Source organism: Pleurodeles waltl, chromosome 4_1, assembly GCF_031143425.1.
Source record: "Pleurodeles waltl isolate 20211129_DDA chromosome 4_1, aPleWal1.hap1.20221129, whole genome shotgun sequence".
In the NCBI taxonomy this organism is placed as follows: Eukaryota; Metazoa; Chordata; class Amphibia; order Caudata; family Salamandridae; genus Pleurodeles; species Pleurodeles waltl.
The window spans coordinates 389514893-389530450 of NC_090442.1; the positions used below are offsets into that span (position 1 = coordinate 389514893).

Genomic DNA, 15558 nt, shown 5'->3' on the forward strand with positions numbered 1-15558 from the left:
CCACTGGCTCTTGGGGCTCTCTGCAGCCAGCTGTCTCTTAGGCAGCCTTTTGTGACAGCGAAATATTGCCCTCCTTCAACCTCACTGGAATATTGTTTGCACATTCCATCCGAGTAAAAGGCTGCAGGTTCTTCACTTGTCTTTGTTTAGAAGTCTAATGTTTTCTTGAGTTTGTCTTCTGTAAAGCATTTTTCCATGTTGCGGGCCCTAATCTGCAACTTTTTTTGCCTTAGGAAAACAGTGAAAAGGAATCTGGTCAAGAAACGCCGACAAAAGAGTCCACAGAACCATGTGCAGCAGGAGGTGAGACCTGCAGTAATATCGGGGGTAAGCAGCTGATGAAGGAGTTGTGTTCCGTGTTTTCGTTAGAAGTCGCTTTGGATTATATCAGACCAGTGTGCCATTTCCCTGATTCATGTGTCTTAGTGACTGACTTCTTCATTTCCTCTCTCTCTGTTGCTAGTGAGCCGCATGGTTTTTTTTTTTCCTCACAGATGGTGGATCTGTTTTTTTTTTTTTTTTTTTTTTTTTTTTTTCCAATGCAGATTTTTTCAGTTTTAACACAGGGACTGTTGTCCTGGTGTCCACGTTAATACACTTAACACTGTAACGCTTAATGGAAAAACAGATACTCAAGTTGACAGTGTTTTTGTGAGAATACATATGTGTTTTAGTACCTAGAGAACTTGGGTAGCAAAGCCTTGGCGAATCACTTTAAAGGAGACATTTCTGTTTCAAGATCGAGAAGTAAAAATGTGACCTTGATGGTATTTTCAATCTTAATGTTTTTAGGATGTCCACCGGACAAGTAACCATTGCATCTTCTCCTGGGTGAGTTGTGCCACACTGGCGGCCCACAACTTCTTTGTTTTCAGTATTTGGGCCTCAATCCCATGCGAGGCCTGGCAGGTGACAACATGTAGGAAATAACTGCATTCAAATTTACTCTTCACCGTCAAGACCATCTGCAATGACACCTCCTTTATTGCAACCCCCTCCGAAAATCTTCATAATGCTCTACGGTAATGTCTGTTCCAGGCTACTACAATGCCTTCTGTCCTTCTTTGATTAAATGAAGCAGCTAGAACCCAGGACTGTTACAAGGCTGATGTCATGCACACATCAAACCTGCCTTGTGGGCTCTACAGTGACTCTTTATAGTCAACAAAACACTACAATTACCTCAACCTTCATTAACTGATTCAGGTTTTAAGCCACCTAGAACCAAGCAGCCATGCAGTCAGCCATGTGCAGATATAATGGAATAAGCCTGGGCCTCCAAGGTTGCTCATTCTAAAATTCCATTCCAGCACATCTGGAACTTGAGTTAAACTGGCTAACATGTGAAGGCAACATATCTTACACTCTCATTATGATATATCATAATCGCTCACATCAGTAGGGATCCCTGTGAGGCATATCTTTGTCTGACTGTTGCCTCCCAGACCCCCTCTCAAGGATTTATGCCTGTGTCAAGCACGGACACTCGCTGTCAGGAGAGGGGTTGCTGTATTAACAGTGTGCCTCCACTGTCCAAATTTACCATCTTCTTTGCAATCTGAAGTGGTTGCAAGTCACACAGCCACTTTTGATCCTAGGCAAATCATCCTATCCATACCAGCCAACTGTACATGCCTCTTAAGAGAGCCTAGGAGAGGCATGCAGCACTTATCGAAAAAACATAAAAAATAATTTGCAATGCAATCCCTCTCGCTTTTTTCAAAGTTAGAGCTCTTAACGTTAAAAATAGCATGTTTTTTTATGGTCTGGACTCTATGGTTTAGGCACATTGTAATGCTGTGGCTGCCATATGCAAACATAAAGTGCGACATGCCATGCTGCAACAATTGAAGGAGCTGGAATGTCTTATGCGCTCCATGGAAAGCTTCGCGAGGAGGGAGAAGGTGTGGTGTAAGGACCGGAGCTGCCAACTTTGGAACTGAGGACCCAGGTTCGAGTCAGTGTCAGCTCAACATCACTTAATCTCCCTGTGCCTACAAAAAAAGTGTCCTTGTGTAATGTAGCTGGTATTCATGTAAAGCCTCCAAAGTTAAACAAGTAACTAAACAAGCGGGCCTCTGCTCTCCCTCCCACCACTGGGGACCGCATGCAGGCACACTCGGCTCTACAAAGAGCAAATGTGACCAAGAGCCTGATTTACAGCCTTGTTTGAAGCTAAGTTGAGAGCAAGACTGTTCTGCAAATAAAAACTGAAGCTTTGCTGAACACAAGCAGGCAACAAAGCAAAAAAAGTCCCCTATAGAAGAGATAAACAAAACAAAGCATAATTATATAGTAGTTGGTCCCTGTTCCCAAAGAGAAAAAGGAGAGACTAATTGGCATGACTGACCACTAGTAAGGAAGGATTTTTAAATGACACTGGAATGAGCAAATGAAATTGCTTTATGCCCATTGAAGTATACTTTAAAAGTATAAATGAGGCTGTATGCTTGCGCTCGACCTTAAAAGGTAAATACCTTCATGTATACAGTTATGAAAGCAGGGACAGGCTCACAATTATTCGGCACTCCCAGCTAAACGAACAGAAAATACCCATAGACACAAAACCATCCATCTATAACTATAGTGTCCGTTATCCATGTGGTAAAATATTACCAAACATTGTGGCCTTTCGCCTTCAGTTAGCAAAACTTCTCTACACAGCTAATGTGACGTGACTAACCATGCCACACTCCAGAACAGGTAAAAAAAAAAAAAAAAAAAACCTGCATCTTCCATCAATGTTCATGGATTTTGGTTAAAAAAAAAAAAAGGGAAACCATTACTTGCAAAACATTTATATAGAAGTTTAAAAAAAACAAAAGTTTAAAAAATAATATATATATATATATATATATATATATATATATATTTATTTCTTTTTTATATGAAATGTCAAAAGTGAATCATGGGCACTTTTAAACAACATGTAAATTACATACATGATGCATTAGAAAAACAGGTCCCAGTGGATAACATACCAGAACAGCAAGCACCTAAACACAGCACAGACAGTAACTTAGCACGCATAGGTCTAAAATGTTGTAATGCTGTTGGTGTTGTGATGGTGTAAATTATACAGTTAGCTGCTTCATTGCTTGCCTGATCCCTTATGCTTTCCTAAAAGTACAGCACACCTTTCCTAAAAGTACAGCACGAGTCCTGTTACTCCTTTTAGTCATGTGCCGTGTTACCTAAAACCGTTCAGTGCTTTCTGTTCATATATTTACTTCTGTCCATATTAACTGCAGCAAAGATCATTAAAAAAAAAAAAAAAAAAACACCAGTGGTGTGTACAGCATCAGTGTCTAGGGTTGCGCTTCATGTTCAAAGCAGGTGTACTTGCAATGTGACAACTCTCACTTTGTTTAGTTGGGTGCATTCTGCCTCCTTAAAGAAAACTCTGGGGTGAGAGTTGAGTGGGGGAGATGTGAGCGACGAATTATAACAAAATACATTAACTGCTGGTGGGATCGGCTATAGTGAAATGTCAGACTACTGAGCTAAACCAGTTGTTTTCTATGTATTAGGAGATGGCTAAACTTAATGATGAGCAGACACACAGTTTACATCGTGAATATGCATAATGAAGAAATCTCAGTTGGAAATCAAAAGAGTTGATACAATTGAACTTGTTCCTGCTTCAGCTACCCTCCACCTAGGACATGTTTTAAATGTTGACAGTGGGTGAGACCATGAACGAATGTACTGCAATGCACTGCTGAGGGAGCGCCGCTGACGGATGGCCTGGGGAATATGCACACTGCAACCTGGTAGTGCACGGAGGAGCTTCGATGGGTGTACGAGTACAGCTGTGCCCACTGTATCCCAAGAGAATACGGAGGAGCTATGATGGAACTATGTGTGCAACTTGAGGGGTGCACACTGCAGCCCAGGACTGTACTGAAGATCTTTGGTGGGACTATGAGTGCAGCTGAGAGGTGGCCAGTGGAGCTGTGCACACTGCAGCCTAGGGATTTCCCAAGGAGCTTCAGTGGACTGTATACAGCTTGAATGGTGCACTGGCACATGCTGTAGCCTCGGAGTCTCCAAAGAATCTTCAGAGGGACCATGTGTGCAGCAGGGAAATGACATGGGGCTGTACACACTGTAGCACTGAGAGTGTCCAGAGGAGCTTCAGTGGGGCCATGAGTGCAGCTGTGCACACTGCAGTCCAAGAGAGTACAAAATGACAAACGTGGAACTGTACATGCAACCTTTTAGAGCCCAAGTGATCTTTGGTGTAACTATGAGACATGAGTGCAGCAGAGGGGTAGCCGTGGGAGACCTGCACACAGCAGCTTGGGAGTGACCAGATGAGCGTTGGTAAAGGATGTGCGCAGCTGGAGGAGTGCCCTGGTGCACACTGCCATCTCGAGTGTACTGATGGGTTTCTGAAGGTGGGAAGCCCGGGGACAGCGAACAACAGAGCCTGCTCACGTTTCTCCAACAGCTCTGCAGAAAGTTTACTTATATGCCACCCCTCACACTAACTGCATGCTTCCGATAAAGGAAGGGCTCCCAAATGCCTCCCTCTTGGACTGCCCGTTATATACCACAAAAGGAAGGCTAGCTACCTTTTATTAATGTGTGCATACCAGCGATTTCCAATTCAGGAGGGAGAACATAGTAGGCTGCAAGGTAGCTGCAGCGCGCCAGAGCGCTCACTTGGGTCTCCCGGGCGGCGTTGCTGGAAAATACACTGCCCATGACCGGTGGATGTGTGGGTGTACCGCACGGGGCCTGGAGGCACTTATTGGGGCATCGACAGACCCACCGGAGCCTCAGGTTGGACCCAAGCTGTGCTGGAGCCCCGACTGACTCAACGAGCAGCGGTGCGTGTTCCCCTCCTGGGGAACTGTGGCACAATCAGCAAAGTGTGAGTGCTGGTGAGTCTTGGCAGATGACAGGAGACGCAGAGCTGGTAAAGAAGATGGTTGAGCTGGCAGAGAGGACGGGAAGGCATCAAGAAAGGGGTTCATGGCTTGCCCCCCCACCCGCAAGTGGAAGGTGACAGGCGTGGAAAGGTAGGAACTTGTCAGAAAGGAAGGTTGGAGGCAACAGATTGTATTGAGGGAGAATGAGGTGAGGTAGGGGGAAAGCTGGATAGTAGCTAAGAGCTTTCATAAGCCCAGCTACCAAACCCAACTATAAAATTACCCCCTCATTGAGGTCTTATTTTAAGATATGGCCAGTGGCAATGGCTACCTCTGCAAGGTTAGTGGACAAAGAACCAGAGGTGGGGGACCTTAGCCCACCAGGCCTGTCGGGCATGGAGGGCAAGAAGAGTGTAAACCAGGAGGCCCCAGGCAGCACCAGGCATTCCGGAAGAACACAGTGGGGACATAGGGGGTCTGGTCTCTCACAGCTGGATAGCGACGCGGACCACCTCCCTACAGGAGCTCTTTTAGGGGTACCAGGAACATTAGAGCCCCCAGTTCCCGCTCAGGTAATGGAACTATCTGATGATTTATCCCATTCCACCCCAGCTCCTACTTCAACCTGTGTTCTTGCTCCAAATACTCCAATGGAGAGGATGATCCTTGCTCTTACTAGCAATATTAAAAAGGGCTTTGCGACTTCAGAAACAAACCGAGGGGAGATAAGAGAAGCCTGTGAGGCACTGTAGAAGAAGTTCGACCTCTTAATGGTAAGAACCCAAGTTCTAGAAGAATCAATGGGAGCAATGAAGGAGGAATTGAGGCTAGATACAGAAGAAATACAGCTTCTGAAAGAAAATGGACAAGACCTACAAAACAAACTGGAGCAGTTGGAGAATAGCTCAAGGAGAAGTAATTTGAGAATTGTAAATGTTCTGGAAGGACTGGAGGGAGAAAATCTTGAATTATATGTGGTCTCTCTTACTAAATCTTCACTTTTGCCGAAGGAAAGTACTGAAGAAATAGCGAGCGATATTCAGAGGATCCATATAAGACCCTTTTAAGAGAAACCCCCAAAAGTAAAAATCCCAGAAAAATCGTTACATTTTCATACATTCATGTTGAAGGAAAAGATACTGACCAAGATGCTTAAACTGAAAACTTTAAGAGGAGAAGATTTTTCATATGAGATTAGGTGGAACTTATCTAGGGTAACTATAAAAAAACAGTGGGAGCTAGGGAGACTGATGGAAGAATTCAAAAAGTTAGGTTCACCAGCGCAACTGCCCTCTGAGTAATGTATAATAACAGGATGTAAAGTATAAGAGAGATTAAAGCAGCGGATGAGCTGTTGGAAGTCATCAAACGTGGGGGTGTCGAGAAAAGTTAAAAGGCTAGATTCTGTAATGATAATTATACCTATAGACTCCCCTGCTCAAATATTAATTCTGCATGAAGCGCACTTTAGAGTCGAATGTATGGAGTTGTTTGAATCAAAAGTGAGTTTGACATTGTTTTTGCACCGAGCACAACTTCAACACTAACGGTGTGGCCATTCTGATTAAGCATCAGGTTAACGCAGTAAAACTGGGTGTGAGGTCAGATACAACAGGAAGATGGATAATAGTTAAGTCACAGATAACAGGTAGGAATATCACATTGGCGGGGTTTTATGGCCCTAACTGCGATGACATAGATCCTCTCGGAAATATGTTTTCTCAGCTCCTGGAGTTTCCTGACCCAATTATAATGGAAGGAGATTTTAATGTAGTTTTAGATAACAAATTGGATCAATGAAACGTAGATCAGTAGCTACAACAATGGGGGCAGAGAGTAGGTATGAAACAGGGCTTTCCTTAAAGTAATAAACAATATGGTCATGCCTCACGGATAGACTATTTCTTAGTGGACCAGGTGTTGTTTGATTCAGTAGAAGATATAGTATATTTGCCAGCTCATTTGTTGTACCACGCGGCGGTAGTACTAAAAATAAGGCTATCATTGGATGCAGGAGACGGACGCTAGACCATATGCTACTGTTAGATGATGTGATTGCATCCCAACTATGTATATAGGCAGAGGAGTTTTTTTTTTTTAAGAATTAGGGTCAGCTCAGGGCTATGTGGTATGGGATACATTCAAATCAGTCATACGAGGGAAAATTATGAGCTTAGCGAGTTAAATAAATAAACAATATAGGAATGAAATAAGCCACCTGGAAGCAGAAATGGCAAAGTGCAGGAATCAATTAGCAATGAGCATCGAGGGTAAGGAAAAGAAGGAACAGGTCAATAGGTTGAGTGATTTGAAGTAGCAACTTGAGGATGTATTACAAACCAGAATCACAAAGAGATGGGAAGCGAATAAGCTGCCTCATTTTGAGTATGGTGAAAGTGCAGGGGAGCTGCTTGCCTGGAAGATCAAAAAAGATCAAGTGAGGAATTACATTAAAGAAATCGAGCTTGATCAGTCGGGGGAAAGGACTACAAATAGTGAGAGTATAGATAGCGCTTTTTAGAAGTTTCTCACAGCTCTATACAGAAGAGTTGGAGGTTGGGGAGGAAGAGTTACAAACCTGGTTAGGAAAGGATATGCTCCTGAGACTCACACAGGAGGGGCAGCTCCTGTTGAACAAACAAATCTCTTAGGGGAAATAAGAGCAGCCCTAAGGGGAAGTGAAGGAGGGAAAGCAGCTGGTCCAGATGGCATTCTAGTGAAGCTCCATAAAGTCCTGGGGGAGATGATAGCACCAGCCATGTTAAAATTGTTTATAGGGATTTTCGGAAATGGCTCTCCTATACCGACTTCTTGGAATGAGGCCACTTTCATTGATTTTGAAGCCAGGCAAAAGTCCGGTCAAGTGTGAATCATACAGGCCTATATCATTGTTAAACAGTGATTGTAAGCTGTATGCAAAAGTATTGGTAGATAGACTGAACAGAGTAGCAAATGGTTTGATACATGCAGATCAGAAAGGCTTTATCAGAGATAGATTCCTACATGAATTGACTTTTAACCTGGTTGGGGCAATAGATTTGGCAACTACTTATAAAGCCCCTCTAGCAATTTTAACTTTGGATGCAATGACGGTCTCTGATAGGATTAACTGGGACTATTAAAACATGATTTTGAGACATTACAGTTTAGTTGATACATTTTGTAGGGCCATTGGGCAGATTTATCACGCACCCTCTGCAAGGATTTTGGTGAATGGTAATTTTACAAAGTCCTTTCGGATATCTAGGGGTCCCAGGAAGGGTTTCCCCTTGTCTCTGTTGTTATTCGACCTGTATATAGAACCCTTCGCCAGGAAAATAAGGCAAGATCCTACAATAGCTCCGTTTAGGTGTAACAGTTGGGGGGAAAAAAGGGTAGCAGTGTACGCGGATTACCTACTGGTGTACACTGAGGACCTATCAACCGCTCTTCCTGCGTTGTTTGCAATAGCAGAGAACGTTAGCAGAGTGACCGGTTACTATGTGAACCCGGGGAAAACAGAAATAATGTCCTGGAATCAGGAGAAGGGAACATGGCAAGGAAAGCTTGAAATGAGGTACCTAGGTCTAACGATCACTTAGGATATTGAACAACTTGCAGCGAGGAACCAGAAAAAGCCTTTGTGAGACTGTGGTAATTTAGTGCAGGGATGGGTGCATCTCCCTTTGACGATATTGGTCAGAATTAGTCTGGTCAAAATGGTAATCCTGCCTAAGATAATTTTCTTGCATAACTCTATTCCACTTCAAATGAATAAATGGTACCTAGATAAAATCCAATAAGCTATAAACTCATTTATATTGGCCCATAAGGGCACCAGGATTTCCTGGAAAAAGCTGCGTAGAAGACGAGAGAAGCGAGGATTGACACTGCCGGATCTACAATTCTATGCCTGGGCCTTTCAATTTAAAAACTCGAGAATGGTGTTCACCTCGCCAGGCCCCACAGCAATTGGTGCCCTGTTTAAGGCTATGACAGACATTGCGAAGAGTTGGTATCAGCTAAGATCAGCAATTACAGTCAGAATGCCCCCATTTGGGATTTTCCGGGCACACGGATTGTCTAAATGATGTGCTAGCCATACCCATCAGAAAGGCTGGCATAGAGTTCTGGGAGGACCTTTTTAAGGAAGGATCCTTACTTTCCTGGGAAGAACTAAAGGATAAAACGGGGGGGTCCTTATCTAGACTAAAGTATATTCAGCTGAAAGGTTGGTCACAGAGTATTCGAATGAGCTTGGGAGCGGCAAACCCCTTGGAAGATAGTCTGCTCAGTGACCACTCCATCCCGAGAAAGGTGTGAGTTTGGTACTGGGAAATCCTTGAGCTATTGGATGCTGAATTTAAACTGCCAGAGAGTCTTTGGGGAGATAACATGCCTCAGGAACAGGTACAAGTGTGGTGGCAAACATCAGTGAACACTTTGATGTAGTAAAGCCCTCCTCATTAGGAAAAAACACCTTTACTCAATACACAGAGCTTACATCTCACCAGCTAAGCGCACCAAAATGAAGAACGGGGGAGCAGTGGAATGTACTAAATGTGGAACCCAAAATGCAACAGACATTCATATGTTTATGGATTGCCCGGCTGTTTATTTCTTCTGGGTAGAAATGTGTAAAATGCTCCTGAATATATTGAGGCGAGAGATTCTGGTAAGTCTCCCCCTGATTATTTTTGGGCTACCTCGAAGTTCTAAAGGGTGGAGCAGAGAAGGGAGGAGTCTTCTCTTCTATTCTATCCTTCTGGCGAGGAGATAAATATGTTGGAAATGGCTGGTAGTGTCCTTCCCCTGTGCACAGGGATTGGCTTACTGGCCTTTTTTGCACTCTAAAAATGGATACAGCGGTGGGAGGACCAAAGCAGGAAAAAAGGGAGAAACTATGGGCCACCCTGCTGGAGCAGAGGGGAAATCTGGGGGGACTAGTGGACCTTTCCCACTCTCCAACCACATTGGCCTTTCTAGGGAAGGCTGAGTGAGAGAGATCCTGACTCCCTGACATAGGTCGTCTCCACATACGAGAGTGTGAGAAGGTTGTGTGGAGCTTTGACTTGGAGTCTGAGGTGTATGAGGACAAAAAAAAAAGTATGTGTGCATCCCCCAAAGCCCTCTCCCCTGCTGCCCTAAAGCAGGGCAGAGGGTGTCAGAGGCAGCCGCGTGTCCCGCACCAGTCCTTCCACACCCATCCCGAAGCTCCCTCACCTCCACTTCTCCTGGCAGATCCACCAGCTGTTCTGGCGCTGTCCTTTTACTGCAGGTAGCGGCTGGGGCGTGGATGGCCCTCCTTTAGCTCCCTGCCTCAGGTCTGGATGTGGCAACTTCCATTTGGGGAGGGAGCGGCCTCTATAAAGCCTAAAGGCAGACCTCAATGCAGCACTTGCATTCCATGCATTGGCTGCGTGATGCATCTCCTTTCTCACACAATGTGCGTTTTATTTAAGGCAGCACTAATGTGTGATTTTTGTGTTTTACATATTTAATTAAAATGTTTGAATTACTGAAAAAGTATGAGAGCACTTATGAGTAGCTGCCTCATGCCATGAGTAAAAACAGTTGAAAAGTATAACAAAACACAACAAACACTTGAAGGAAGTGCTTGATTACATTGAAGCGTGACAGCAATGCATTGGGTGCCGCACTAAATGAGAAGTGTTAAGTAAGAATGTAAAACATACGTTCTAAAGACACGAAATACATTGAACAAATGAAAGCGCAATGGAGCGCGAAATGGAGAGAAAAATACATTAAAAAAATAAAAATAAAAAGTAGTCCAGTAACCATGCGTAAAACATGACTCTGCGTATGTTAACAGTAGTTGGCTGGTGCTCTTGAGGAGGGCTAAACACAACATATGCATTTCTTTGACAAATGAAATCAAGGGAATTTTGAAAGGCAAGCTCAAGAATGAATGTATGAGATGGGCACAAGATGGGCATGGTGAAAAGCCCACAGAATGGATGACAACAGGTCAGAAGCGCTTGCACACTCAATCTAAAAAAGTGAGTAACTAAACAAATGGAGGCGCATGGTTTGTCCAAGGCATCGGTGGCATCTGTCGTTTCTGCCTGGCTTTAGAACAGGCTTCAAAGCAGCACCGACTTGCCTATGAGGTCTCACTTTCGGTGTCATATCACCATGACCATATTGTGTGGTTCTTGAAGCGCAGAAGAAGTCTTTTTAAAGCAGGGTTGGAAAAAGATAGTTTTACAAAAATCGTATGTGGCGTTAGATACGTTTCTCTATAAGGGATCTACTTGTCATAAGTCTGTGCAACCCCTCTGCAATACAACATAAATGGAAAACTAAACTACTATTTGATATGCCCAGGACTTGAATGTTCATAGGAACACATGAACCTACTCTATTTTGGAAAGAAGGATGTTAATTCACTTAGCACCTTTCAGTATGTACTGTAGGTACAAGGCACTGTTTGCTCTGCGCTTATCCTTTAGGTCATGGGTTGAAAGCCTGTGGTAGTCGCCATTTTTAAATACAGGGAGTGCAGAATTATTAGGCAAGTTGTATTTTTGAGGATTAATTTTATTATTGAACAACAACCATGTTCTCAATGAACCCAAAAAACTCATTAATATCAAAGCTGAATATTTTTGGAAGTAGTTTTTAGTTTGTTTTTAGTTTTAGCTATGTTAGGGGGATATATGTGTGTGCAGGTGACTATTACTGTGCATAAATATTAGGCAACTTAACAAAAAAAAATATATACCCATTTCAATTATTTATTATTACCAGTGAAACCAATATAACATCTCAACATTCACAAATATACATTTCTGACATTCAAAAACAAAACAAAAACAAATCAGTGACCAATATAGCCACCTTTCTTTGCAAGGACACTCAAAAGCCTGCCATCCATGGATTCTGTCAGTGTTTTGATCTGTTCACCATCAACATTGCGTGCAGCAACAACCACAGCCTCCCAGACACTGTTCAGAGAGGTGTACTGTTTTCCCTCCTTGTAAATCTCACATTTGATGATGGACCACAGGTTCTCAATGGGGTTCAGATCAGGTGAACAAGGAGGCCATGTCATTAGATTTCCTTCTTTTATACCCTTTCTTGCCAGCCACCCTGTGGAGTACTTGGACGCGTGTGATGGAGCATTGTCCTGCATGAAAACCATGTTTTTCTTGAAGGATGCAGACTTCTTCCTGTACCACTGCTTGAAGAAGGTGTCTTCCAGGAACTGGCAGTAGGACTGGGAGTTGAGCTTGACTCCATCCTCAACCCGAAAAGGCCCCACAAGCTCATCTTTGATGATACCAGCCCAAACCAGTACTCCACCTCCACCTTGCTGGCGTCTGAGTCAGACTGGAGCTCTCTGCCCTTTACCAATCCAGCCACGGGCCCATCCATCTGGCCCATCAAGACTCACTCTCATTTCATCAGTCCATAAAACCTTAGAAAAATCAGTCTTGAGATATTTCTTGGCCCAGTCTTGACGTTTCAGCTTGTGTGTCTTGTTCAGTGGTGGTCGTCTTTCAGCCTTTCTTACCTTGGCCATGTCTCTGAGTATTGCACACCTTGTGCTTTTGGGCACTCCAGTGATGTTGCAGCTCTGAAATATGGCCAAACTGGTGGCAAGTGGCATCGTGGCAGCTGCACGCTTGACTTTTCTCAGTTCATGGGCAGTTATTTTGCGCCTTGGTTTTTCCACACGCTTCTTGCGACCCTGTTGACTATTTTGAATGAAACGCTTGATTGTTCGATGATCACGCTTCAGAAGCTTTGCAATTTTAAGAGTGCTGCATCCCTCTGCAAGATATCTCACTATTTTTGACTTTTCTGAGCCTGTCAAGTCCTTCTTTTGACCCATTTTGCCAAAGGAAAGGAAGTTGCCTAATAATTATGCACACCTGATATAGGGTGTTGATGTCATTAGACCACACCCCTTCTCATTACAGAGATGCACATCACCTAATATGCTTAATTGGTAGTAGGCTTTCGAGCCTATACAGCTTGGAGTAAAACAACATGCATAAAGAGGATGATGTGGTCAAAATACTCATTTGCCTAATAATTCTGCACTCCCTGTACATATTGATATGTTTGCTAGTAGACAGAAGGGCTCAGTTTGTTGAAAAATTGCTAAAGTTATTTATAGGTAGCCAATAGGTATAGGTCAATATCGAATTGGGGCAGACTTGAACTTAAACCCTTTAGAGGTCAATAAAATTAATGCTGTTGACTTGGGTAAAAACACATACTATTGAAGCTCCAGTTGACTATCTTGTTTCTGGTATGCATGCTAAAACTAATTAAAGTCTTATGCCATTTTTGTTTATTGTGCTGGTGGTCTGCCTTATTCTCAATAGGGTGCTGTCTATGCCTCTCAGTGCCACAACGAGGCACACTCCTCATTTAAAGAGACCAGGGATGAAATTAGCATGGGTCCACTTATGATCATCTTCGTAGTGTTGTGGTTGGACTCTTGCTCTAGGCAAGACTGCTGGTTTAAGGATGGCAGTACTTATGTCTGCAGGCGACTATGACAGTCCTACAACAACTTGCAACTGTCATCCCAACCCTCCCGGCTCACAAGCAGCACCTCACCAAAAACCCCAAACAGTAAAAGGTGATTTGTGGCAGCCTTTATGCATGGACTCGAGAGTGTGATATCTCAGAGAGCGTCATGGTTAAACAGAGATTACCCCTTTCTCACATAAAGAACATATCTCATTTAAACACAGGCAATGAAGAAGATGCAGTAGGGTTTCAATAGGTTTTATTTCGCAAAACTGCTTTCTGCAATAAGTTGCATGGGCTGCAATGATTAGGATAATGAACAGTGCAAAAAACAGAATGGTGAAGACAAGAGTCAATAATATAAAGACCCCCACCATCTTGCAATAAAATGAAAAGACATGAGATGTGAAATATGTCCAAATACCCTAGCATGATAGGCCTAACCTCTAACCTAAAGGAGAGCCAGGTAGATTAATCCTAATCTGCCAATGCCATGTCCATGAGAAGAGCCCCCAACCCTCATTACCTTGGAATGAGGTCTCTAGCTCAGATTCCGTAAGGGACACGAAGACTGGGTCAGCGTCAAGGCGACGTGCAGCAACGATGGCATCTGGTTGGAATCCCCCTGACTATCTGTTTAAGTGGGGAATATTTATACAGATCTACTTGGACCCCCGACGTAGGTCTGTTCCCAAACAATAGACAAGACATGCTTGGGACGGTAATTTATGTAAACAATTCCCTCAAAAGTGTGAAGAGGGAAAGTACCTAATGTGAACACCTACAGTTTGTTTAACTTTGTTTCTTGATATTGATGCCTTAGCGTGGTGGCGCTGATAACGCAAACTAAAACATGGGCCTAACTAAAAACAAGGCGGCCATCTTAAACGATTTAATTAAATAAATGTGCTCAAACAGAGCAAGCTAAGTAGGGTAAAAGTCACTAGGTGACGGGTGCACGAGTCTGCAAGCCAAAGGCTAAGCTAACTCCGGTAACCCATTAAAACAAACTAGGATTCACTACAGTAGCATTCTCAAGTTATTGTAAGCAGCATGTTGTGGCCAGAGAAGAAGAGCAACTTATTCCTTTGTTTGTAGAAACTTGTATTTCCCAGATTTCTTTGCAGCAACCTTATCAAAGACACATTATATTCTCCCGTGAGCACTTTGGTACTTAGTGTGTAGAAAGAGCATGTCTGTGGTTCACAGTAAAATCTGGGCCCTTAGCATATATTGAGGACATAGCAGTTGCTCCACACAAGACTAAAACACAGTTGAGCGTGAGCAGGATCAACAAGTACAACAGGGAAAACACTCAACTCTCATAGTCAGTCAATGTCATTTAGCTACTGAAATAAGATGTGTGCTTCAGCTAAGAGGCTCAAATAAACCCATTAAATACAGAAGCACTAGTACAGTGAAGTCTTGCATCCATTGGAAAAGGAGTGGCATTTGGGCAGTGTGCTGAAAGAGTAATATAATATAGTACTTCATATGATAACTGTACAGTGGAAAAGGTCAAAAGCAAAGTTTCATATTGTGAGAAATTGGGTTACTGGTTGAGGGGGTGAAACCCTGCTAAAGCAGCAACCACAATCCTCGTAAGAGACAAACCCCAGATAAACCTGTGCTTAACCTTCCGGTAGCTTGGCACAGAGCAATCAAGCTTAATTTAGAGACAAAGTGTGAAGTATGTATGTAGCACCTCAAACAGTAATAAAGTGAACACCACACAACAATAGTCCCACACCAATTTATAAAAGTGGAATAAAATTAAATAAATAAATAAAGACCAAAACAACAAAAATCCATTATGTATAACCGGCGATATGCAATTTTAAAGATTTAAATGAGAATAGCACCAAAAAGTCAAAAGTGCCACTACTGGCTATCTGTTTGTGAGAGACTGGGAGAAAGTTAAAAGTTGAGGCTGACCGGGATGGAGTGCAGGTCAGGTACGGGAACCAGGTTAGTCCTACTGAAAAGTTACCTTCTTAGTCCAGCGCGGAGAGTCCTGTTTGCGGTAGGGGAGGCTGCAGGGACAGGGTAGCACCATGGACAGTCATCAATGTAGGGCAAAGAGCAGGTCAGGTGTCATGGTCGGGTGTTTTTGTTGCGTGAAGATCATGTTGTTTCAGATAGTCAGACCAGAGCTTCACGGTGGTTCTCCACGCAAGCAGTTGATTTTGTAGCA

The 15558-nt window shown here is 43.3% G+C and overlaps 1 protein-coding gene across 2 annotated transcripts in view; it reads left to right on the forward strand.

Moving 5' to 3' along the window:
* IRAG2 (inositol 1,4,5-triphosphate receptor associated 2) overlaps window positions 1–15558 on the forward strand; it is an 871311-nt gene that overhangs the window by 739947 nt on the left and 115806 nt on the right. Inside the window, exon 29 of one of the 2 annotated variants that reach the window (XM_069228582.1) lies at window positions 234–303. In XM_069228582.1, coding sequence (XP_069084683.1) covers window positions 234–303 — 70 coding nt within the window. Of the gene's footprint in view, window positions 1–233; window positions 328–15558 lie in introns of both variants that reach the window. The other variant, XM_069228581.1, reaches the window with a different exon arrangement.